This window comes from Zymoseptoria tritici, chromosome 1, assembly GCF_000219625.1.
Source record: "Zymoseptoria tritici IPO323 chromosome 1, whole genome shotgun sequence".
Taxonomy (NCBI): domain Eukaryota; kingdom Fungi; phylum Ascomycota; class Dothideomycetes; order Mycosphaerellales; family Mycosphaerellaceae; genus Zymoseptoria; species Zymoseptoria tritici.
Genome location: NC_018218.1, coordinates 2118200 through 2141680, shown reverse-complemented (window position 1 = coordinate 2141680; position 23481 = coordinate 2118200). Strand labels below are relative to the sequence as shown.

General features: G+C 54.6%; 7 protein-coding genes across 7 annotated transcripts; 4 read left to right on the top strand and 3 right to left on the bottom strand.

Annotated features, from left to right (window-relative positions):
- Positions 1-596: 596 nt before the first annotated feature.
- On the top strand, positions 597-3979 carry MYCGRDRAFT_89175 (uncharacterized protein; the record flags this gene model as incomplete). The annotated part of the gene is made up of 5 exons (XM_003857444.1): positions 597-608; positions 919-1792; positions 1842-2061; positions 2117-2518; positions 2575-3979. The coding sequence occupies 5 exons, from the start codon at positions 597-599 to the stop codon at positions 3977-3979; spliced, it is 2913 nt and encodes a 970-aa protein (XP_003857492.1).
- A 210-nt stretch (positions 3980-4189) lies between these two features.
- Positions 4190-10792, bottom strand: MYCGRDRAFT_107063 (uncharacterized protein; the record flags this gene model as incomplete). The annotated part of the gene is made up of 5 exons (XM_003856113.1): positions 4190-8127; positions 8533-8627; positions 8926-10297; positions 10358-10636; positions 10692-10792. 5 exons carry the CDS (start codon positions 10729-10731, stop codon positions 4190-4192), a joined length of 5724 nt encoding a protein of 1907 aa, XP_003856161.1.
- A 184-nt stretch (positions 10793-10976) lies between these two features.
- On the top strand, positions 10977-11723 carry MYCGRDRAFT_32378 (uncharacterized protein; the record flags this gene model as incomplete). Its single annotated transcript, XM_003857445.1, has 1 exon — positions 10977-11723. One exon carries the CDS (start codon positions 10977-10979, stop codon positions 11721-11723), a length of 747 nt encoding a protein of 248 aa, XP_003857493.1.
- Positions 11724-11788: 65 nt separating this feature from the next.
- On the bottom strand, positions 11789-14040 carry MYCGRDRAFT_65710 (uncharacterized protein; the record flags this gene model as incomplete). Its single annotated transcript, XM_003856112.1, has 7 exons — positions 11789-12767; positions 12813-13144; positions 13196-13308; positions 13363-13516; positions 13566-13646; positions 13707-13829; positions 13886-14040. The coding sequence occupies 7 exons, from the start codon at positions 13964-13966 to the stop codon at positions 11789-11791; spliced, it is 1863 nt and encodes a 620-aa protein (XP_003856160.1).
- Positions 14041-14276: 236 nt separating this feature from the next.
- MYCGRDRAFT_65706 (uncharacterized protein) lies at positions 14277-16505 on the top strand (the record flags this gene model as incomplete). The annotated part of the gene is made up of 1 exon (XM_003857446.1): positions 14277-16505. One exon carries the CDS (start codon positions 14277-14279, stop codon positions 16503-16505), a length of 2229 nt encoding a protein of 742 aa, XP_003857494.1.
- Positions 16506-17591: 1086 nt separating this feature from the next.
- MYCGRDRAFT_98377 (uncharacterized protein) lies at positions 17592-18881 on the bottom strand (the record flags this gene model as incomplete). Its single annotated transcript, XM_003856111.1, has 1 exon — positions 17592-18881. The coding sequence occupies one exon, from the start codon at positions 18855-18857 to the stop codon at positions 17592-17594; it is 1266 nt and encodes a 421-aa protein (XP_003856159.1).
- A 717-nt stretch (positions 18882-19598) lies between these two features.
- MYCGRDRAFT_32817 (uncharacterized protein) lies at positions 19599-22070 on the top strand (the record flags this gene model as incomplete). The annotated part of the gene is made up of 1 exon (XM_003857447.1): positions 19599-22070. The coding sequence occupies one exon, from the start codon at positions 19599-19601 to the stop codon at positions 22068-22070; it is 2472 nt and encodes an 823-aa protein (XP_003857495.1).
- Positions 22071-23481: the final 1411 nt, after the last annotated feature.

Genomic DNA, 23481 nt, shown 5'->3' with positions numbered 1-23481 from the left:
CACCCAGTGTGCGACAGCCAAGTCAAACGAGACCTTCGAATGACAAGGTGTAGAACCACTGCATGTTGCATTACTCTTCGGCATCAGCTTGGCCGCCCTTGGCAGCCTTGAGTTCATGTTTCCCACACGTGCGTAGGAAGGGTACGCGAGTATGGCATACATAACAGCATTGCTAGTTGTGGTATGATCCTTCCTAACCATCTCCTTCTTGCTGGCCGTCTCTGCGAGCACGTGGAAGACTGCGCTATTGGCACGACGTGAATGGCTGAAGCGGCGTGCTGGGGATCCGTCCGACGCCCGGTGCATCACCACTTGGCGTAGATCAGGCCGCTCTTGGAAGATTGAGTTGGCCCTCTCTCATCAGTGTTGCTCGGTCAAACTTGTCATGTTACACCCAAGATGTCGTCTCAGCATAGACATACCGCAGCCGGATCGTCGATTTCGGTTGCTTGAGGAGCATTGGAAGTACTGGGCGGGTACGGGCGCGATGCTGCACGACAGGATGAACATGCCGCGTTGGCGTGTTCTGTAGCAGGAGAAAGTCATATAGCGGTCTAGGCCACGGCAATGATCGAGAGGTTTGACGAGTCACAACAATGGTGCGTAAGGTATGAAAGGTGATCGCCCGCGAAGGAGCGACACACACACGACCTTTGCATCGACCGGGCAAGCGAGATGTCTCGGCGGGGTTGGCTCCGGAAGCTTTGACCTCACGTTTTGTCTTCCTTTTCCTCGACGACACCAACTTCAACTTGCACATCACCACGCTCAACACGTCCGATGATCGCTTAAAGCGCGCACCCAATCCGAAACCATTCAACATGCGTTCGGCATGAACATTGCTCTCGCCTGAAGACATGGCGACGTCAAAGTTGATGAAGAAAGATCTTGCGGACCCGCGCGTCCAAGCCGTCCTAGGTTGGCAATGCGCTTCCCCCGCATGGACGCACCCGACTCACCCGATGGTTCATCACAGACTGCGCGAATACAGCACGTACAATCCTGCAAGACCGTTCGACCCTTCCGACCGCCTTGTTCGCGCAAATCGAATCATATGTCAAGCAGTCCCTACCGCATCTGAAGTCTGCAGCCATCGCAGACAAGTGTAGAGATTTCGACTTGGTAGGCATCGATCTGTGGAACTACTCTGCACATCTTCTCCACGAGGATGGCCCTCGCGACCCGCGGATCAAGGTGGTCAACGAGGTGCACTCTGGTGTCGTCACCCGAGTGTTTGCGCTTCTACTTCTTGCAGCCGCCCATGCCGTTTCAAGCCGCCACAACACAGATGATCCAGGACAGAAGATTCGTATCATGAAAGTGGCTTTACGAGCTTCTCGATTGTGCTTGGATCGAGAGGAGCTCGAGCTAGCTTCCATATCTCTCCAAAGATGCTCTGACTTTATACCTGTTGAGTCTGCAGAAGACGTTCCTTTGATCCGAATTGCAAACAACCACACGAAAGATCAGGAGTGCTCGCACGATGACTTCGGTGCTCTTGTCAACGAGTACTACCTCCTCCGATTGCTGCATTCTTGGAAGTCTGATCGCCTAGACCTGGCAGATCATTTCTACTCCAAGATCTCACAACGAGCAGACTGCGCCGAAGCAGATATGACCGTGAAACAGGCTGATCTGATGTACGAGGTTGCGCGGTCTCTCGCGAAGACCGGACAGTCGGACATCGCCGTGAAGTGGTTTGAACGTGCCATCGCCACGTTGGACAGATGTGACGCTCAATCAGTCACTCAGGACGTTGAGGAGTTGCGACTCTGTACTGGAGTTGCATTCGGTAAGCCCGCCTCGACTGGCTCCTGTCACGGTTTGCTGACGATATACAGTCGAACTGCTAGTCTCGGATGAGCGGGATGTCTCCCACCAACGGGCCTGGGAAATCCTCGAGCAACTGGAAGCCACCCACGGACTCTACAATCGTGTCGCAGTCCAGGCCACGCGTTTCAGGATCCTAGCTGCACAACGGCAAATCGATGAAGAGCTGATACTCCAAAGTCTTCTTCGCATCGTCAAAATGACTGTGCTAACGGAGAGTTCTTTCAAAACGTGAGCAAGCCCGCTCCACCATTTAGTGCAATCTTGCTGAGTCTGAGTGATCTAGAGCGATGAAGGTGTTGCGACAGGCGTCGAAGGTGGCCTCGTCATCCTCGTTGACCGCGCTGGCAGAACTCATCCACACAAGACTGCTCCCAGAGCTGCGAGATACGCACGAAAAGGACAGTACGATACAGTGCTGGCTCGAAAAGGCAACGGTTGCATACATTTTGTGCGCAAAATCACCAGCTTCGACGCCACAAGAGATTTCGGTTGTAGGGATACGAGAACTGCTCGACCGCATTAAGAGTGAGATTCCCGCACTTTGTTTCACGGGAAAAGCCACGCACGCTGCGCAGACTTTGATCTGGCAAGCTGCCACAGGACCTAACACCGGAGAATGGCTACATTTGCTTAGACATCCTGTATTCGACAACGCTGGTCACTTGAACAAGGCTCGAGTCGGCAGGTACGTACCTGATCAGAACCCTGTACAATGTTGCTATACTCACTGCTTCTTGACAGGAAATTGATGCGCCATGCAATGGACCATGAAGATTTCTCCGCCGCTCGCGAAGCGTTCTTTCAAATGCCCAAGTCTACGCAGGATGAAAGCATCACTCGGTATCTGGCCTTCAAACTCGCACTTCAGTCACAAGACGACGAACTAGCGATGGACAGCCTGAAAGTCGTGGCAAGAAAGGCAGGCAATGATCCCACATACCTGTACGCATGCGTGATTGAAGCTCAGAAGTCCTCGATGCGACATATGGGTGTCGCCGCTCTGCAGGCAATCGTTGGAAAGCGACCTCAAGGCGTGAATCTCACTGCTTTGCTGCGCTGCACGGCAAGATTGCTTATGACAGAGCTTGACGAACCGGGCCAGAACCTGGATGAAGTGGCCCTACAAGTGATTGAAATCTTTGAGAACGCTTTTCGCTCAGTGGACGAGCTACGAAAGCTCTCCAAGGATTCCTGGAGAACGGAAGTCCAGTGGTGGAGTAAGAATGCGTACAATCTCGGCGTTCGTCTCTGCACAGACATTAGACCGGAGTCGACGGTCCGCCTGTTGGAGACATGCACCTCCTTCATGGACAACTGTCCCATGGAAGATGCTGCAGACCTTGAGAGTGACATCGAAAACCGCCGGATGCTCTGTGCCTATCTGGCAACGACAGCTTTGGTCGCCCTTGGACGCTCAGGTAGTGAGGACGACGAATACACACTCCAAGGCTACCTGCATGCCCAGAAGCATATCAAGACCTTCAAACAGCTCCATGCGAAGCTTAGACGCACAATGCACGGAGACACAGCAATGCAACACGAGCAACGCCACTTCTCCGTGCTCAAATTTGAGCTTGAATGCATCCTCAGACTCCGCCAATGGCACAACCTCGAGGTCGCCTTGCAAGCCTGTCTCAACTCCAACATCGACGAGCATTGGGACACCCTTGCAGACATCGTCATCATCATCCATGATCAGCTCGATACTCACAGCCTCGGCTCCGAGACTGACACTCTGATCCGCGATGTCCTCCAGCGCGCGGTCGACCATTGCTGGAAAGCTCAGTACGATATTGTAAAGATCGCCCGCTGGCTGCGCTTCGCTTTCACCCTCTGTCTCGATCACATACAAGACGACTTCAGCTACAAGCTCCTACTGCAAGCTGCGACTATCGCGGAGAAGGCTCGTTCTCCCGATCAACCCTCGCAAGATCTCTACCCAGATGCGGAGTTGCAATGGCTCGCTACTACAGGATTCAATCATGCGGTAGACTTGATTGCAGTGGAGAATCATACAGAGGCGACCAAGTGGATGGAAGGCGCGTTGGAGTTGGCAAGGTGGGTGATGGACGAGGGGGCGCTGCATGCGCTGTTTACGGAGAAGAGGAGACTGGCTGATGAGCGCGCGGCGAACACACGTGGGTGATGGGTTGATAAGGCGTGGTCTTGTCAGCATTGACACCGAGCAGCGACCGTACCAGGCTGGTGACTCCAAGCCACAAGCATACCTAATAATGTATGAGAAAAGGACGTGAATGAGTATAGTAATTCAAATCGAACCTGCCTGGTTTGAGGCGGTAGGGTATCATAAAGAACACTCTTAATTTCCAAGCCCCCCCCCCCCCCCCCCTCTCATTCAGACCGCCACCATCATCGCCGGCACATCCCTCGCCACCTCCCTCTGCGGCTGCGCAACGCTCTCCGCCCAAGCCTTCCAATCTAACCATTCCTCCTTCCTTCTCTCAACTTGCCACCTGCTGCTCTCCTTCGCCGGCCTCCACGCAAGTTTGTTGTCCGGAATCTTCGTGAGATCCACGGGAGACGGCATCGTCGCGAGTGTCAGCATCTGCTCGACGACCTTCGAACCCACCACAGAGCGCTGCTGCCCACCCTGAGCCTTGACGGACGGCACAAGCGGTTCGAAGATCCATTTATGTGCTTTCGCGATGCTGGTAGGACTATTAGGCGCCGGTTGGCGTAAACGAATGTTGTCTTCACGGAGGAATCGAATTGCGCTCTCCATTCCCGCAGCCTTCCATTCGTCACGCTTGATCTTGAACCTCGTTCCCGCACCCATGGCATCGTCGTCGATTTCATCCGATTTGCCGGATTTGGAGCGTTCGTCGGCGAGGCGAGACATCTCTTCGCGGGCGCGGTCGATGTCCTGCTGAGCTTCGTGTCGGGCGAGCGCGATGTCTTTCTTGGCTTTGCTCTCACTTTCTTTGGCTTCGCGAAGAGCGCGCTCGAGTTCGGCGATCTTAGCGGTCCGCTTGCCCGCGTCCCTATAGCGAGCTTCAAGCGTTTCGATCTTGATGCTCTGCTCATCGAGCTCCCGTTCTTTTTGTTTGATGATGATGTCGCGTTCGCGGACGATTTCGAGGGTTCGCGTGAGTTCGGCTTCGGTGTCGATCGATGTGATCTTGGTCCGTTTTAAGTCGTCGGCGCGCGCGACCCAAGGCTCTGGTGCTCGCTCGAATTCGACGGTGTTGTCGAGATCGGTCGGCAGAGTAGAAAGGTCGCTGAGTTGACTGCTCAGCTCGCGAAGTTGACCGTTCAACGTCGCGTATGGGCCGGCTTCTGCGTCAGATGTGGAAAAGACCTTGTTTGCTACTCGCGCCAGGATAGATGCCACTTCGGACATCGTGAATGGCTCAGCTCTCCCCTCCTCGCCGAACAATTCTTGAAGAGCTGTACCCGACTCGCACGCATATGCTACCACGGCAGCAGCGATCGACGCGGCGCCCTCGAAACTGTCGAAGAGGGAAGACTCCAAAGCCAAAGAGCTAAGCTTCAACTCGACCAATGCGCGGTGAGTCTTGGAGGAGATCACCTTGGCATTTCGAACTTGCTCAATGATCGACTTGAGTCTGGTCAAGAGAAGAGCGTTCTCCGAGGCGGTTTCGTCGTCAACCGCTGCGTCCTCGTCGGTTGCATCCGACAAGTTGCTTTCCAGTAGTGTTCTGGTCACAGTTAGAGCCGAGGTAGCACTCTCCAGGTGACTCTGGACAAGCATGGTTTTCATAATCAGCTTGTCGGCATGATCTGGCAAGCCGTCAGAGATGTGCAGACTAGACAGATGCGTCATGACCTCAATTGAGCGACCAAGGCGGACTGTCATATCGCTCTCTTTCAATTCGTCGCGTCGCAAGGCATCCACATAGTCGTTGAGCGTGCGCTCCACGACCTCCAACTCGAACAGCGCACTGCCGTACTGCGCAAAGGCATCTGGGCTGCAACTGCTGATAGAATTGACCAAGCGCTCAGACATGCCGCCGATCCAGGTCAGCTTAGCCAAGGCATCGCAAGCAGCGAACACCTCCTCATCTTGACCTCTCGTTCCGAAAGAAGCAATGCGCTCTTTGACGAAAGTCTGAACCAGATTTGCCTTGAATCCAATGCGTTTGAAACGCAGCAGTGCCAGTACACTGTCCCTCTCTGCCTTGAAACTTTCCGGCAGGAACAGCTGAACAATTGCCAGGTGTTCCGAGGCCTGCTCGGCATCCAGCTTACGAAGCTCCAGGTCGATTTGCTTGACTTGTGTTTTTGCAGCGCTAGACTGAAGCTTGGTATTCAGGTCCATCATGGCTCTTGATTTGCTCGATAGCTGCGAAGCTTCCGCCTCCGTGATCTGTTTGCTGGCCTGCAGATCCTGGAGGTCGCCCGTCAATTGCGTGACCAACTCGCGGAAGCGATTGATGTTGAAGTCTGCTTGATCTAGTGCCGCTTGTTGCTGCTTCGACGTGCGCTCACGATCCATCAACAAGCTGTCTTTGAAGTCAAGCTCTTCTTGAAGTTGTTTCTCTGTCTCCACATGGTTGATCTCGAGCTCATCGTTGATCTCCCGAAGACTCTCTAGATCTTCAATCACAGCACGGAGCTCATTAAGCTTATTCCGGAGCGTCTCGTTGTCTTCCGCCATTGTCTCAATCATTTCCTCGGCTCCTTGAGCTACCTCAAGTTGCTGTCGAAGATCTTCTGTATCAGACTGGCTTCGCAGCAATTTCTCCTTCGTCTCCTCGAACTGAATCTTTGCCTCGTCCGCCTCCTTCAAGCGCTCCTGAAGCCCGTCGATTTGATCCTTCAGTTCTGCCTCCTTGTCCTGCGTGATATCACGCAAACGGATCAAAGCGTCCTTGAGCCGCTCGTTCGTCCTCACAAGCTGTAGATAACCCGTGCTGGAACGTTCCTCTGAGGTCATCTCCTTGGTATATTCGCTGTTCTCCTCCTTCAAAATTTCCAGCTCCAATACCAGCTCTTCATTCTTCTCTCGCAAAGCTTCCAGTTCGTCTTTGTGATTCGCCGATTCCTCTTGAGCGAGCTCACGATCCATGATCGCACTTTCCATGTCGACTTCATGCTGTGCCTTGAGGTCATCGATCGCCACAATGCGCTCCTCGTACTCAGCCAGGTCCCGCTTGAGCTGCTCCAGCTCCTGCTGCTGTGGCCGGTACTTCGTTTGCAGCTTCTCTATCACGGCTTGGTATTTGTCCCGCTCTGCGACTGCCAGCTCCAACTGTTGCTTAACCTCGCGGTCTTCCATACGTTTGCGCTCCAAAACCTTCAGCTTGGCTTCCAGCTCTTCGATCTGCCGCGTGGACGCTGCCGTACTGCGAATTGTTCGCTGAGAGTGGATAGACGCGGCAGCTGGGGACGACGGTCTTCGTGCTCTCGAGACCGGCTCCGGAGGTGGTGGTGGCATTGATGGCGGTGCAAAGTTGGGCGGAGCCTCGTCTTCTCCATCGTCGGTTGTGGCAGTTTGGCTGACTGCAGAAGAGCTCGCACTTTCGCGCTGAGACGTGCGCTCGCTGGAGACATCACGAATCGGCCTTTCTGCTGTCGGTTGTAATCGGTCGCGAAGGGGGGATCGAGCAGGAGGCGGGCCGCGAGCTAATCCCCCGCGAGTGTATGACGCGGCAGAGGTCGGGCCAGCTGCGAGTGAGGGCCTGGATGTTCGGGCGGACGCACTCGCAGATGTCGGTGGCAATGTTGAGGTTCTCCGACTGCCGGGAGGAATAGTCGACGATGGCTTCGCAGCTACGCCTTTGATTGGAGGTCGCTTAACGCCAGTTGGAGGAGTGCTGGTCCTCGAGGTGGATGCGCTGGAGACCCGGCTTATACCCAATTGCTTCGTAGGTGACTTCGCCGGCGATCGCATGCCGCTTGCGACTCTACTGGCTGGTGTCGGGGTGCCTGCTACCGTGCTGCTTCGCCTCGCCGCCGCCTCCTCCCGTAGTGTCTGTCGCCGTGCACCGTTTGCGGGGTCTTGAATGCTGCTCGGCCGCGCCCTCACGGGTGCGCCATTATTCGCTGCTTTGGGCTTCGGTGTTGGCTCCTCAATCACACGGCTGATTCCGCTCGCTCGACAGAAGATGCCATACTTCGGCGCGCAGTCGAAGTAGCGTTGTCCCTGTACTGATCCATCGTTCTTGCCCGTGGGCTCCTCGAGCTCCACGCCTATCCAATCGCCTGTTTGAAATGCAGTCGGGCCTGCGAATCGGATCGTGCCAGCTTTGCCATCGTTCAGTTCGATCCGCTGTCCCGCGGCGAACGCCATCGGCTTGTGTATCGCAGTCGCTGATGATGTTCAAGTTCCAGAGTCCGGTCGAGGCTTCAGAGCGTCTCGTTCGTAATATGTGTAAGGTTGTGCTGTCTTTGAGGATGTGTACTGAAGTGAAGTTAGAAGTTGTCAATACGGAGCCGGAAGACGCGCCAAAGTTTTGGACGTCACGCGAAGCTTGCCCTCTCACTGGCATCTGACAATCATGGCAGCATTACGGAGATTGACTAACAATTTGGAACATTTGGGTATGAAGTACAAAATTAACTACTGCTGAAGACAAGACCATTGCTTTGACGTATGCAACAAGCTTCTCCTTCCGCTTTCCACCATTTCCACGCAAAGGGACAACATCAGAGCAATTCCATGCCAATGAACGGTCTCCGGATTTGAGCGACCGATGGAGCCCGCGCTTCTCGCACCAAATGGAAACCCATTGGTGACTGTGATAGGAAAGACCATCCAGACCTTGTCGCCATAGAACTGTAGCCCAAGAAGCACGAGCTTGGCGTTCGGACTACAACATCAACGTTGCAAGACATGTCATCGATTCATCGCTCTTGTCCTGAGAGCATCACAAAGCGAGGCGTGTGTCAACGTAATCGCGTGTCAATCCCTGGCCCGAGGAAACCCTCACCTCGACGGCAGGCTGGTGTCATGAACGGCGAGTCAAGTGCATGCGTAACCAACTTGGACATCATCGAAGAAGACGCGTCGATGCGGTGCATTCGAGCCATGAGCCAGGAGCATTCCAGTCACACCATCATCTCAAGATCGATTGTCACGCAATGTTCGGCACTTCGCACAGGGCTTACTGGCCGCCTGGTGGCTGCTGCTGCTGTTGCTGCTGCTGAGCCATTTGCGAAGCGAACCACTGAGCATACCACTGCTGGGCGGCATACGGATCTTGTTGGTCACTTGACGTCGCTCCGGGTTGCTGTGTCAACTGTTGCAGGGCTTGCGGCAGCTGGAATGCCTGAGCCTGCGGTTGAGCTCCGTACTGTCCATAACCTGGCATCGCTGGCGGAGCCTGCTGTTGTGAGTATGCGTTGTACTGCGATGGTCCTTGGTCACGTCCTGGACCTGGGTCGCGGCCCGAGGCGGCGTCACGTTCGCGAACAGTTTCGACCTTCTCCCAGATCACCTTCTCGGCCTCTGCCATCGCGCTCGCACTACCTGCGAGGTCGATCTCACGGTAAATGTCCGGTGGCTTGGGCTGGTTCACGTTGATCTTGCAGCCCGTGGTCCGCTGCATGTCCTTGATGGTCTCACCACCTTTGCCTATGATCATTCCGACCGCCTGAGACGGCACACTGATCGTCTTCTCGATGTGATCTCGACCTCCACCTCCACCGCCGCGCTGAGAGTTGTTGTTGTCATATCCGCGGTCACGTCCGGCTGGTGGCATGGAAGATCCTCCGCCTCCGCGTGCCTGGTTGTCACGGCTGTCGCTCTCCACGATTTCGAGAATCATTTCCTTGGCTGTGGCAGTGGCCCGCTCGCTGCCTATCAGGTTGACAGGTCGCAAGCCGTTTACACTCTTATTCTCGCCAACGATGTTGACATGGCATCCACTCCGCTCTTGCAAGTCCTTGATGGTCTCTCCACCGCGGCCAATAATCAAGCCCACAGTCTTGTCAGGCACCATGATCTGAGTGCTGGCCTCGCCCTCGCGCAATGCCGGGAGATTGACCTTGGCTCTTCCTGGCATGCCTGCGGTGTATGCGCCCTTCTCGGGCTGCGATGGTGTGCCTCCATTCTCCTCGATGATGCTGAAAATGGCGGCTTTGGCGCTTTCTCGTGCGCGCAATGGCCCTGAAATTGTACAATCGCGCTCCACAACGTGCGAGCCCTGTGCTTGCAGGAATTGTACACGCGCTCCACTCTCCGACTCGACCTTGCGCAGGTTCTCTCCGTTCCTGCCGATGATCAGACCGACCAGTGCAGACTTCACCTGAATGGTCTCCGTCTCGCCGTCGTTTGAGCGGAATCCTTGGGGTGGGTCGCGTGATCCACGAACATTGCGATCGTTAGAGGGCGACCGCCGGAAGTTGCCGCGGCGTGGATCTTCACGGCGCTCGTCGCGGTATGGGTTCGAGTTGTAGTTGTCGCGTCGAGGTGGGGAACGGGATCGTGATCGCGAGCGACGTCCTCCGCGTCCAGCTAAGCGTGGATCTTCGCGTTGGGCTGAGAATTTGTTGTCAGTCGTGTGTCCTTCAGTGTCTTGAAATACCGTGCCAATCTCACCTGCTTGCCTCGCGTCGTACGAAGAGAGTCCGCGGTTCTCTGCAATGTGTCGCGCCTTCGCGATGGCATCCGCAATGCTGACAGATCCGCTGTTGACAGGCTTGATGGCGCTCAGATCAACGCTGCCGGTGCTCGACGGTTGTGGGAGGTATGAGGCTGGGGGTGCGCTCGAAGGCTGACCGGGCATCATGCCGGGAGGGTATCCCGGCGGCGGCTGATGAGATGGTGGTTGATGCTGCGGTGCGCCGGCCTGAGGAGTGCCATTGGGTTGCGATTGCGCTGCTTGGTGTTAGAAGCAGAAATTGCGCGTCGACGAAAAGCCTTTGTGTCTTACCGAGCGCAGCGAGAATCTGCGAGATGTCTGGTTGCGCCATTATCGGCGCGTGTAGCGGTGGAGGCGTTCGAGTGCGGCGCGTAGTGGAGGACTTCGACGGTGTCCGTTTCGATGTGGTGTTGACAGAGTGAAGAGGAAAAGAACGAAGTGACCAAGCTTGTGGAAGCAGCAATGAAAGCGTTGTGCAGAATCCAAAGTCAGCTAGCGTGAAGACCGTGCCTTCTGGTCCGTGCGTTTTACAGCCTTGTGATTCGTTCTGGTCAGACAAATGTCAAGACACCAAACATGACAGAGAACAAAGCCATAATAATCGGAGTGTCGGGAATTTCGTCCTCAGGCAAGACGACCTTAGCCCGGATACTGCGAGACATCTTCCCGCGAACCTGGATACTTCACGAAGATGACTTTTACAAGACGGATCAAGATATTCCCATAACAGACGGGATCGCGAATTGGGACTGTCTGGACGCCATTGATCTACCGGCCTTGGAAGCGGCACTCTCGTACATTCGACAACATGGCATGTCGCCGCCAAGCTTTGTCTCAAAGGAAGACGACAATTCTGTTGGCAAAGTCGACGTAGACAAGGTCTTGATTGATGACCTGAAGTGGAAAGCAAGCAAGTGGATGTTCGCGGATACGCCGCCCATCTGCATCATCGATGGCTTCTTATTGTACTCCGAGAACATGAAGGTGATCAGAGATCAGTTCGACATCAAGCTGTTCTTGCGGACAGACTACGCCACGGCAAAGGCCCGACGTGAGGCAAGGAAAGGCTATGTAACGCTAGAGGGCTTCTGGGAAGACCCACCCGGGTACGTCGACAGGGTAGTGTGGCCGGAGTATGCCAAGGAGCACGCTTTCTTGTTCAAGGATGGCAACGTCGAAGGAGAGCTGGATCAGGAGCAGCTCAAGAAGCTTAACATCCAAGCCATGCCTGCAAACGCGCAGGGTAACATGACAGCTTGCGTGCAGTGGGCCTTTGATGTCCTAGACCACGCACTGGACGAACTCACTATGCCGAAGGATTGAGATACAAGATCATACATCTCGACACCTAGATACCAAACGTCCGCCAAGCGCCAGAGGGTATTGCGCTAGGATATCGAGGCCGCTGCGTCTGCCACTGCAACTCTTGCTATCTTCTTCAACTCGACCTTGTGCTCAATCTCGCGGAACTTCTCCATGTTGTCCAAACCTTCCTTCGTCTCGATGGACAATGTGTCGTAGCCTTGCTTGATGACTTTGTTGACTTCTGCCGGCGTCAGATGAGTGACTTTACTCTTCTGCTCCTGAATCAACTCTTCGTAGTGCTTGGAGATACCAATGAGAGTGTTGATGGGCCGCTTAGCATCTGGCTTTCCAAGCTGATAGATATCTCGGAACTTGATCAGAGCTTCGCCAGACTCTACCAGCTTGTAGAATAGGTCGTCGTACGACGGTGCGTCGGGCAGGAATGTCTCACCACTTGTCAGAGCAATGGTGAGAATGTCGACGAGTTGCTCTGCCATTTGCGTCACTCCTGACATATTCTTGAGATCGTGGGCGTATGTAGTCAGGAACCGGACGAACGATAGTAGGGATCGCCATAGCTCTGCCCAGTGGTATGCTAGCTTCGTGCGAGACCTTGCCAGGTGCGACAGAACGCGCGACAGTACGATCAAACTCTGGTGGTAGAACTTGACATCGAGCCGCTTTCGTAGGTTATGGTTCAGGCCGTCTACCATGAGATCAATGATGGTCACAGTATATGGCCGTTCGCCTTTCGGCAGAGGTAGCAGTGGAGACCGCTGTCGACACAATCGTACAGGTGCAGTCGTCTCGTTGAGCGATTTCGCTATCGTGGCATCTTCGACCAGGATTGTGAGGATGAGCAAGGTGAGGTAAGCGTAGAGTGATGCCCGGGAACTTCTATGAGCATGTTGATAGAGATAGGACGTGAAGGATAAAAGGCTGCTGAAAGGTGCTGGCTGTCCCGTCTCGGTTGAGGGCAAGCTGATGAGGTGATGGCAGAAGAGCTTATTCGCAAGGGCAAAGTCGTAGAGCGTAAGCAAGGTGGCCGCCTCGTGCCCGGGTCTGCGATGTCAGCAAGTTGCGACCAATATTCGCAGCACGACTTACTGCTCCGAGAACAATGCCCTCTGTTGATCCTCTGTCAACACTGGCGCAGCAGGTTTGGTACCAGCTAGGGAGCCGAGTCCAACATAGGACAGTGTGCCGCCGATGGTCCATGTGCTTGGCGTGTCGTCTAGGATTGCAACGTAGCGCTCCAGTAAGAGAGTACTCGTCCACGCCAGGCTTTGTACCACCTTTGTCATAGTCTCCTCATTGACAAAGTCGGCGAATCGTACTCGGTACTGGTTGTGTATCTCGAATTTGTTGTAGTTGGCAAGTAATCCCGTGAGGAGTAGAGGTTCGGATGCTTGGAGTGGGCTTTCGAGCTGGTGAACCAGCTGCTCAAATGTCAGATCAGTCCCGTTTGAGGTCAAAGGATATCGACGTACCTTCATCAGCGCTGGAAAGAAGTCTCGATTGACAAAGTAGGACACCAAGGCTGTTTGGTAGCCACCGGACACAACAGATGTCGCTGTTTGAACGGCTTTTTGACGCAGCTCAGCTGTTACCATTTTAGCACATCATCACAGAGAGGATCTGACTTGATTTGACGGACTTGATCTCCCATCCTTGACCGCGTGATCGAGCGTGTCGACCAGATCGTAGAAGACAGCGTCGACATTGTCGATGCCTGCAAGAACTTCAATGATGTCCGAACTTGCGTTGCTGAACTTCTTGCTCATCACTCGTTGGAAAAACACTGTCAAGGTCTGAGTTATGAGCTAACGTGCGGGTAGTGCTATTGAGCGAAGGACGTACGACAAGAGCATTTTCATCGGCTGGACCTTTTCCGGCCTTGACCGCTGCGAGTGCTTGGACAAGTATTTGCTGTGGAGTATGCTAGAGGCGAATTGATCAGCATCCTGTTCGATGTTTAAAAGCGACTCTGCTCAGCCCTACCTGCAGATGAAGCAAGAAATCCGCATCGGTGTTGTCTAGGATCTCTCGGAGGGCAACGAGATCAGGCTTGAGGATGAACAAGGTACTCCAGAACCCGTCATCTTTCTCGTCTTCATCGATTTCCTGGGCATTGTGAGTCGAAAGTCATGATGTTGCTGAGGATACGAACTGGTTCGCACCCGAAAGAGATCCCGGTATAGCCCTACGACCTTGGGCTCAAAAGTTTCCGGTCTTGTCTGCTGCGTAAGGGGAGAGTCCATGTTTCGAGCGGAAACATCTGGCCTGCGGGTTTGGTGATCGTCTGGTTCTGATCTCTCGTCGAGTGCGATTCTCAGTGTCCTGCCAGTCCGGAACACTAGATATATTGCCAGCTGTGATCAGGAGCTGACTTGCCAGGGCGATGCCCCGGTTGGAAGCAGGAGATCGGCATCGTTACGGACCAGCCCGAGATGTGGCGGGCCGTTCCATCTTCATGCAGCGACGTCATGCTCCGGACGTCGATGTTGCCGCAGTCAATCGAAGAATCCATGCACACACAAGTCTTTTCTGAAAAGCGTACGGCAGATACAGATGTTCTCCAAAGTCCCCGGCTTATCGGCCTTCTCGAAGGAACAACATGAGCGACCTGCTGAGGAAGAGGGCGAGTCGCTCACCACTGTACTCAAAACACCAGGACAGCGGGGTGACTTGACCCTTCTCATTGCCGACTGTACAGAAGCTATGCGACAGGACATTCTGAACATTTTCGATGCCAACGAAACGGGAGCTACAACGACTCTGACCTCAAAGTCTGACGACCTGCTGGTGTCAACGGAGCCAACAAAGGCTGAGGCTGCTGACAAGGAGAAGCTGAGTCGGGAACTTGCTCAACGGGAGAAGGAATTGAGTGCCTCACATATGCAAGAACTGAAAGAAGCTGCCTTGAAGCACTTTGACGAATGGCGCAGCAATGTGATTCAACGAGTTGGTGAAGTTGTCAACTCACGGGAGGAGGCGCAAGAGCAGAAGGCGAACGCAACGAGCAAGAAGGAGCCATCTGAACCTCCGGCGTCTCCGCCCGTCAAGTTTCGCGAAGGCTTCAGCTATGACGAGGGCGTTCGAAAAGCAATGGAAACTCTGTATCCACCCATGCCCAACCTGCTGTCCCAATTGCCAGAAGCACAACGAGCTCTGATCTTGCACTCAGTCCTACTCCTACTCTTAAGTCTGGAGCACTACCGGGCCGAATCTCGAGTACTTCTGCTCCGCCTTACTACAAGTCTTGGCCTTTCGCCTGATTTCCTGGGCGAAAATGAGAGCAAGGTAGCCCGTGTGCTGCTGACTGCGGCTGAGAACATGAACGCCGACGATGAGACCAAGAAGAAGGCCGAGGAGAATCAGGGAAGCCGGAAGTGGAAGGTCGGTCTAGCCACAGTGGCAGGTGCGGCACTAATCGGTGTCACTGGAGGACTTGCAGCTCCTTTGCTCGCAGCTGGCGTAGGATCCGTCATGGGCGGCCTCGGCCTAGGTACTACAGTCGCTGCCGGCTATTTGGGAACTCTTGCGGGCAGTGGTGTCCTTGTTGGAGGCTTGTTTGGTGCTTATGGAGGTAGGATGACCGGGAAGATGATGGATGAATACGCACGCGAGGTTGAAGACTTTGCCTTCCAGCCAGTGAGGACTTACCACAAACCAAGGAAAATCGAAAAGGAGTTCCGAAGACTGAGGGTTGCGATCGGGATCAGCGGCTGGCTCACCGATGCAGACGAGGTTGTCCAGCCGTGGAAAGTGATCGGGCCACAACTAGAAGCTTTTGCACTGCGATGGGAACTTAAAGCTTTATTGAATCTGGGCAATTCATTGACCACGATGATCAAATCGGCGGCCTGGGGCGCTGCTAAGAAGGAGATTATCAAGCGCACGGTTTTCGGAGCGTTGATGGCCGGACTATGGCCACTCGGTCTTCTCAAGGTCTCCAGAGTGCTCGACAACCCTTTCGGTGTCGCCAACTCTCGCGCGCACAAAGCAGGTCAGGTGCTCGCCGATGCCATCATCAACAAGGCTCAGGGAGAGCGACCTCTCACGTTGGTAGGCTACAGTCTGGGTGCGAAGGTCATCTTCTCATGTCTGCAGACCCTTGCGGAGCGCAAAGCTTTTGGTCTCGTTGAGAGTGTTGTTCTGATCGGAACGCCAGCGTCAACCACTGCCGCGGAGTGGAGACTCGCCAGAAGCGTCGTATCTGGACGGCTGGTTAACGTCTTCAGCACGAACGATTACATTCTTGGCTTCCTCTACCGCACTCACAGCATCCAGTACGGTGTCGCTGGCTTGCAAGCAATTCAGAACGTCAAGGGAATCGAGAACGTCGATGTTAGCGACTTCGTCAGCGGACACACCCAGTATCGTTTCCTCACTGGCCGCATTCTGAATCAAATCGGGTTCGAAGATGTCGACGTGGAAGCCATGGCCGAAGAAGAAAAAGCACTTCGAGAACAGGAGGCCAGGGATGAGAAAGATCGCACCGACAATGAGCTCGCAGAGGCAGCTCAAAGTCTCTCAACGAACGATGAGGGCACTACTCCGGATGATGACAAGTACGTGCAAGGTCTTGAGAAGGAGATCGCCAAGAAGAACGAGAACTCCTACCTTGCGTGGACCAAGCAATCCATGGCAGCGGCAGGTTCATCTGCATCGTCTGCATTTGACAGTGCCAGGAACATGATAGGATTTGGGCGGGGAGCTCCAATACAACAAGGCGATCAACAGACGCCAGCACCGCAGAGTGCGTTCGGAGAGAAGTCGCCAGAGAAGTTGGCATAAAGGTCGACAGGCTTGAGGGTTTAAACGAAGCAACGAAGCATGTATACATGGGCTACAGTACAATAAGTGAACGAGACACGAATAGGAGAAACCACGAACCATGGTTGTTGGTATGTGATAAACCACAATGCTATTCCAGAATACACCACTTCTAACTGTGTGCAAGAAATGATGGCGGCAGCTTCCCTTCCTTGCAGAAGATGCAGGTGCACAACACCTTCACTTAGAACGACCGAGCGCTTGTATCAATTGATCGACACTCACTGGGCAGCGGACCACATCACACGATATCATTCAACCCCATTCTTTCGCCCGCAGCCAGCATCGCCATAACTATCGCGCCAACGCCTCCCTCAGTCTACACCACAGACCTTCCGTCGCACAACGCAACAAAAACATTTTGCAGCACCAATATCCGCACCACCCTTCAGACAAAACAGCATAATCCAAAGAACACCCCAGACCCAGAAAATGCCACCCCATCACTCCCCAACCTCCACGATTATCTCCTACCAACGCGCCGAAACCTTCACCGACCAACGCTTCCACCTCTCCCCCACCAGGACCCGGGACTTCGCCACAATCCGCCCCTGGCTCGGTGGTTCCCCCGAATGCATCGTTCCTTCACCCTTGACCTTACCACCATCCATACACCACCACCCGACACTGCCACGCAATCTGGGGAAGCAGAGATATCGCAGTCCGATAGACTCCAGCCGAACGAACACCTCGTCGTTTTCCACGTCGGAGGAAGAAGAAGTGAAAGCGACGTGTATTTTCAATTTGGAGTCGTGTCTGGGAGAGAAGAGTGTGCTGCATCCGGTCTGTGCGGAGTGTTTTGAGCGGCAGATGGTGAGGCGGAGGAGGTTGATGTGGAGGTGGCCGGCGGTGTTGGGTGGGTTGCTGTTGTACACGGGTTTGATTGTGGGGGTTATGTTGGTTGCGATTGGGTGGGAAGGATGAAGGCAAGGTGATCGTGAGAGGAAGTGACGGGAGCACGTTGCATGGTCATGGTAATAGTAGTAAAGAAAGAACCTAAGATCGATGCATTCGTATCGTGCTTGGTCTATTCCTGTATGCTTGACGCTACTTCGTTTCGCCCTCTACAAACGCCGTGTGCATGGTAAAGTCATCCTTGCTTTCGAACTCCAGCTCTGTTCCTTGCGCCACGAAGAAGATCGAGCCCTCATTCACATCGTAGCTTTTACCCGCAGCTTTCATTGTAGCATTGCCCTTCGTCGCGATGAACACACTCGGACCTCCAACAGCTCCCGGGACTTCCTTCTCGCCACTCTTGAGATCCGTCTGTAGCATATCGAACTCACTCAACGGTGGAGCATACACGACCGTCTTGCCATTCTTACTTCGGTTGTACTTTTGCGGTCGCAGCATGCAGTCGTCCTTTGAATGAGGTTGGAAAGTCAGGCATGAGCAGAAGAGATCCACGCTATTGCGATCCGCCGATGGACAGAAGCCGGTGTTCAGCACGTTGTTCGAGCGAGCCATACACTCAATGATATCGCCGGATAGATATGCGTGAATACCATCCGCTGGGATGTAGATTGACTCGCCGGCCTCGAGAACGAGATAGTTCATGGTGATGAGGGCGACCAGAATGCCATTGTCAGTCTCGTCGTACTGCTCGGCAAGTCGAGGAGCGAGCTGCGGGATGTGTGTTTCCTTGCCAAATTGTGATTCAGGAAGAGATGTCAGAGCCTTGTAGACTTTCTTGACGGTGGACTCCTCGGCTTTGAGCATTTTTCGTACGACTTCCTTGAGTTGTGAGTTGGAGAAATTCGAAAGCTGATCTTGGTCGACGAATTCCTGGAGCGGCTCCAGCTTGAGTAATTTGGCGATGTCTGCTAGAGGCTTGAAGCCACAGAATGCCTCAAACTTGCCTAGAGCGATTGCAATCTCGGGCTTGTGATTTGGATCTGTGAAGCTCTCCGGGTCCTCTTTGTGCAACTTGCTCGCCAGGTCCTTGTTCGGATGAAGTTGAAGTGGCAGAGCTTTGCTGATGGACAGAACCTTCGGGAGATACGGCAACTTGGAGTGACCGAATTTCTGCAAGACCTCGTCGCCTATGAGCTCCTTCGGATGGCGGTCGAGAACGTCCTGGAGGTCTTCCCCAGTGTCCGCCACATACGATGGCAGTGTCGGATACGTCCCGAACCACATCTCGGCGTACGGCTTGCTCTCGTCAATTTTGAACTGTGTCTTGGGCCCATGGCCATCCCATCCTGGCTGTGATTCGCATAGTCTGGCGGCGATTGATTCTTTTCCTTGTCGACCCCATGGGTATTGATTGCATGAGCACTTTAGCCGATAGACTGACTCGAGTTGGGTGGACATCTTGACTAGTAGTGAGAAGAGGTCGTTGTAGTGTCGAGAGATGAGATGGAAGAGAAAAAGACTACGAATGCCTTGTGAACTACCTTACTTGCCTTGTCAAGACGGCTCCACGATGATTGCGAGTTGATGACAACGGTCAACGTCATGCTTGGTCCAAATCGCCCTCTCCTCCTGCTCCGCGGCATACTTACTCTACTCGAGGACGGAGCTCGGACGACTGTATCGACTATGGTACTGGCGACTGAAGGCTAGACACTCACTCGGACATGACAGCGATTGTAACGCAGCAGTCCTCCTGATGCAAATGATAATGTCTGCCATTGCCAGGTCTTCCGTCGAGGCTACGAACGAGAGGAATGACTGTCTGCTTGGACACCCGTTGCGCCGTCACGGAGTTCGCAGATAAAGTAGAGCGTCTCTTGTTATCCACCCGGTCTGTCCGATACTCGCAATACCTCAGGCACCTTCGATGTCAATGGAAGGTCGAGAAGAGTCCCGTCGGATGAGCTTCGGATTGCGTTGAAGCAGTCCCATTGACTCCGACTTGTGGCCATCCAGACAAAAGTCTTCACTATCGATAAGGCAGCGGCGGTCGAAATTTATCGAGAGGCGGAGAGTGAGAGGCGGGTCTTCGTCCATGGCCAGCGCACAACTCTTCCTTTGATACTTCACTCAACCACACTGGCGAGCTCAATACCCTTCCGATTCAAAGCCGGCGGCGACGGCTCTCGTTCCGCATCAATGGCTCCAGTCCCGCACTCCCACCGCTCCACCACCAAGTCGATCAACAAGCCATTCAAGACCAAGCACGCCTCCAAATCCGCGTTGAAGAACGCTGCAAAGGGCAAAGTAGAAGCACTTGAAGGCGGCGGGTCTCGCAAGACGCCACACCAGCAAGTCATGAATAAAATCGATCGCCGCAATCGTGCGAAGCAGCTCCGTCAGAACCACCATGCCGATCGTGAAGAGAAGGGATCTGTCTTCGCAGGGAGGAATGCTGCTCCAAGGATCATTGCAGTGGTACCACTATGCGCGGATATACAGTGCGGAGAGGTGTTGAAGATGCTGAACGCCAGCGTGGAGGTGGAGGACATGGATGGGAACACTGCTCGGTCTGGGTTGTGGATTCCTCGATTCAAGCAGAAGGTGACATACTTGACGCCCGAACGAGACCTGCTACAATGTCTGGATGCATGCCGTGTCGCAGACTTTGTGCTCTTTGTGCTTAGCGCGAATGAAGAGGTGGACGAGCTAGGAGAGCATCTCCTTCGCTGCATAGAGTCGCAGGGTGTCTCCACGGTACTCACCGGTGCGTACGGCTTGGAGAAGGTAGAGCCTGCGAAAAAGCGGCCTGATGTCCTCAAGAGCTTGAAGAGCTTCATCACGCATTTCTTCGCAGCGCAAGAAAAGGTACACGATTTCAGCAATCGACAAGACTGCAGCAATGTCATGCGAAGTCTGTGCACGACTATGCCCAAGGGCATCCGCTGGCGCGAGGACCGTAGCTGGATGATGCTTGAGGACTGCAAATGGGAGGGAGACTCGGCAGTAGTGACAGGTGTTGTGAGAGGGAAGGGCTTGAAAGCTGATCGATTGATGCAAGTGGGCGAGTGGGGCGACTTTCAAATTGAGAAGATCACCGCAGCGCCTTTGGAAACGAGGCCGCAGAGAACCAAGACGGACGAGATGGCTGTTGATACTCCTGAGGGCGAGCAAGTGCTGGAGCAGCCGACTGAAGAGCAGGATGACCTGGCTGAGCTGGCCCCGGAAGAGACTGTCATGGACGATCTACCTACTGCCTCCGTTGCAGCCTCTGAGCGCAAAGCAGTATTGCTTGACGATCACCACTACTTCAATGACGACCGCGGCGACCAGTACGCTGTACCGAAACGACTTCCACGAGGAACGAGCAAATACCAAGCAGCATGGTACTTGGGTGATGTTTCCGATTCCGGCTCTGATCTCGAGGATGTCGAGGATGACGATGAGGAGATGGATTTTGGTGGCTCGGTCGCGGCCGGCCCAGCAGACGGACACTTTGGTGACATTCAGCCAGAGCCGACAGAGTTCGGTGGACCTTCCGAATATCCTCAAAGTGAAATGTTCTTGGACCCAGCGCCAGAAGAGGAAGCAGACCAACTGGAGGCATACCGCAAGCAGAGGCGTGAAGAGGCGGAAGAAGATCTCGAATTTCCCGATGAGATCGAACTGGCTCCCAATGTTGATGCTCGTGAACGACTGGCTCGCTATAGAGGTCTGAAGAGCTTGCGCACCAGCCACTGGGAGACCGACGAGGACAAGCCATTCGAGCCCGAAGACTGGAGCAGACTACTTGAGATTGCCGACTACAAAGCCGCCAAAGCTCGCGTTCTCAAGGAAGCCATGTTCGGCGGCGTCAAGCCCGGCACTCGCGTGAACGTCTTTCTCCGCGTCCCATCCAACCGTCTGCCAGAGCTTCAAGCTCTCCCGGCACCCCTCGCCGCATTCTCCCTCCTCAAGCACGAACATAAGCGCTCCGCCGTCAACGTCTCCATCTCCCTCTCCTCCGACTACGACGGCCCTCTCCGCAGCAAGGAGCAACTCATCATGCAATGCGGTCCGCGCCGCCTGCTCATCAACCCCCTCTTCAGCCAAGCAGGCAACACACCCAACAACGTCCACAAGTTCGACCGCTACCTACACCCCGGCCGCACCGCGGTGGCCACCTTTATGGCTCCTATAACCTGGGGCAGCGTTCCCTGCCTCTTCTTCAAACCCGCCAAACCCTCCACCGACGCCGTCGAGTCGCTCACCCAATCCCTCCAACCCACTCAAACCTTCAATCTCATCGCAACAGGCACCACCCTCCCTCCCTCCACCAACCGCATCATCGCCAAACGCATCATCCTCACGGGTCACCCGTACAAAATCCACAAGAAACTCGTCACGGTACGATACATGTTCTTCAACGACGTGGACGTGCGCTACTTCTCCGCGCTACAACTGTGGACGAAGCGTGGCCGGAGCGGATACATCAAGGAGCCGCTGGGAACGCATGGCTATTTCAAGGCGACGTTTGATGGGAGGATCAATCCGTTGGACTCGGTGGCTGTTAGTCTTTATAAGAGGGTTTGGCCGAGGCAGGCGGTCGCTTGGAGGGCGGGGATGAAGTTGGACGGTGGCGAAGGGGAGGAGGATGATGAGGAGGCGCCGAGGTTGATGGAGGTGGAGTGATGTAGCAGGGCAATTTTGTCAATTGCATGGAGAATATCACGATATCAACGACGGTGATGTGAACAGTTGCGTGTCATGTGTGTCTCATTTCTCGATCTGCGTCGTGATATCTGGCGGTCTGAGGCAAAGCTATGGGAATTTTCCGCAATCTTTGGCCGCCCTGGTGGCTTTTCCATTCCAGCCCGTGTAATCCTGATATCCGTGAACTCCCAAAAGTCATCCTTCCATGTGGTGACATTTCCGTTCCGTCGCAGAAAGTTCGTGATCAAGGACGCAAGCAGTCACAAAGTGTATGAAGCAAAGTAGTCGCGGTGAGGTCGTGTCGGTGATGTGATGTGTCGGGACCGGTGTGGAGATGTTGTGTGATGTGAGAGCGGATATGATCATGTGCTCGGCTCGTTGTTTGAGGCTTCCTTCTCGGCCTTGGCCTTCGCCGCGGCTCGGAGATGTGGTGGTACGAACGTGGCAGCCATTGGCTTGCTCTCCGCCGCCTTTGCCTGAGCTTCGTCGGTCGTCTTCTTCAACTCGATCATCTTCTTGGTCGGCTTGCCCGGCGCCCAGCTCTCGGTGAAAGTTCGCTGCTGTGGTGGTGAGGCGTTCTCCCGATCGGCGACCTTCTTGCGGCGCTCCTCGAGAGCTTCGGGAGTTGCGAAGCTGCCGGCCTGCTGAGCGGCGGCGCCGCCGAATGATACCCAGGAGCTGCTTGGCTGGGTCGCTTGCAGGTGGGCGAGGCGCGAGTCGACCTTGCGGCCGGGACGGCGAGCGCGAGGACCACGGGCGGAGCGGCCACGGGAGGCAGGAACCGTCTCCGCCGCTGTCGCCGCCTTTGATGGCATGGCGGCGACGACAGGGGCAGAGACGGAGGGAGAGGCCGGCGGGAGCTTGACGACGATTTTGGAGGGGAGGGCCGAGACGAACTCTGCGGCGGACTCCGGAGTGATGGGCAGGGGGTCGTCGGCCGGGGCAGAGACGGAGATGCGCGGAGCGGGTAGAGAGCGACGGAAGAGAGAGGAGCGGAGAGACTGGTTCACCGCGCGCAGCACGTGACCCTTTTCACACGTTAGCAATGTCATCCTGAAGGTGAGGAGAGGATGAACATACTTCGTCTCTCTCGACGCTCTTGTCGACCATGCTGATGGTGACGGAGACAGACCACGGCATGGTGGCCACTTCGCGGAGAGAGAAATTCGACGCCAGGTGAATGCACGTCTTGAGGCCGAGGAGGACTTGGAACATCGTGATGGAGTTTCCGTCGTTGTTGGTGATGTTGTGCTTTGGTGTTCGAAGTGATTAGCTTGGTTGGGATGAGATGGAAAGAGAGGAGGATGGGGAAGAGGACGAGACGGTGGAAGATATAGTATGTGTGCTCTTTTCTCACAATAGGAAGGGAAATCGCTCCACAATAGGGTAG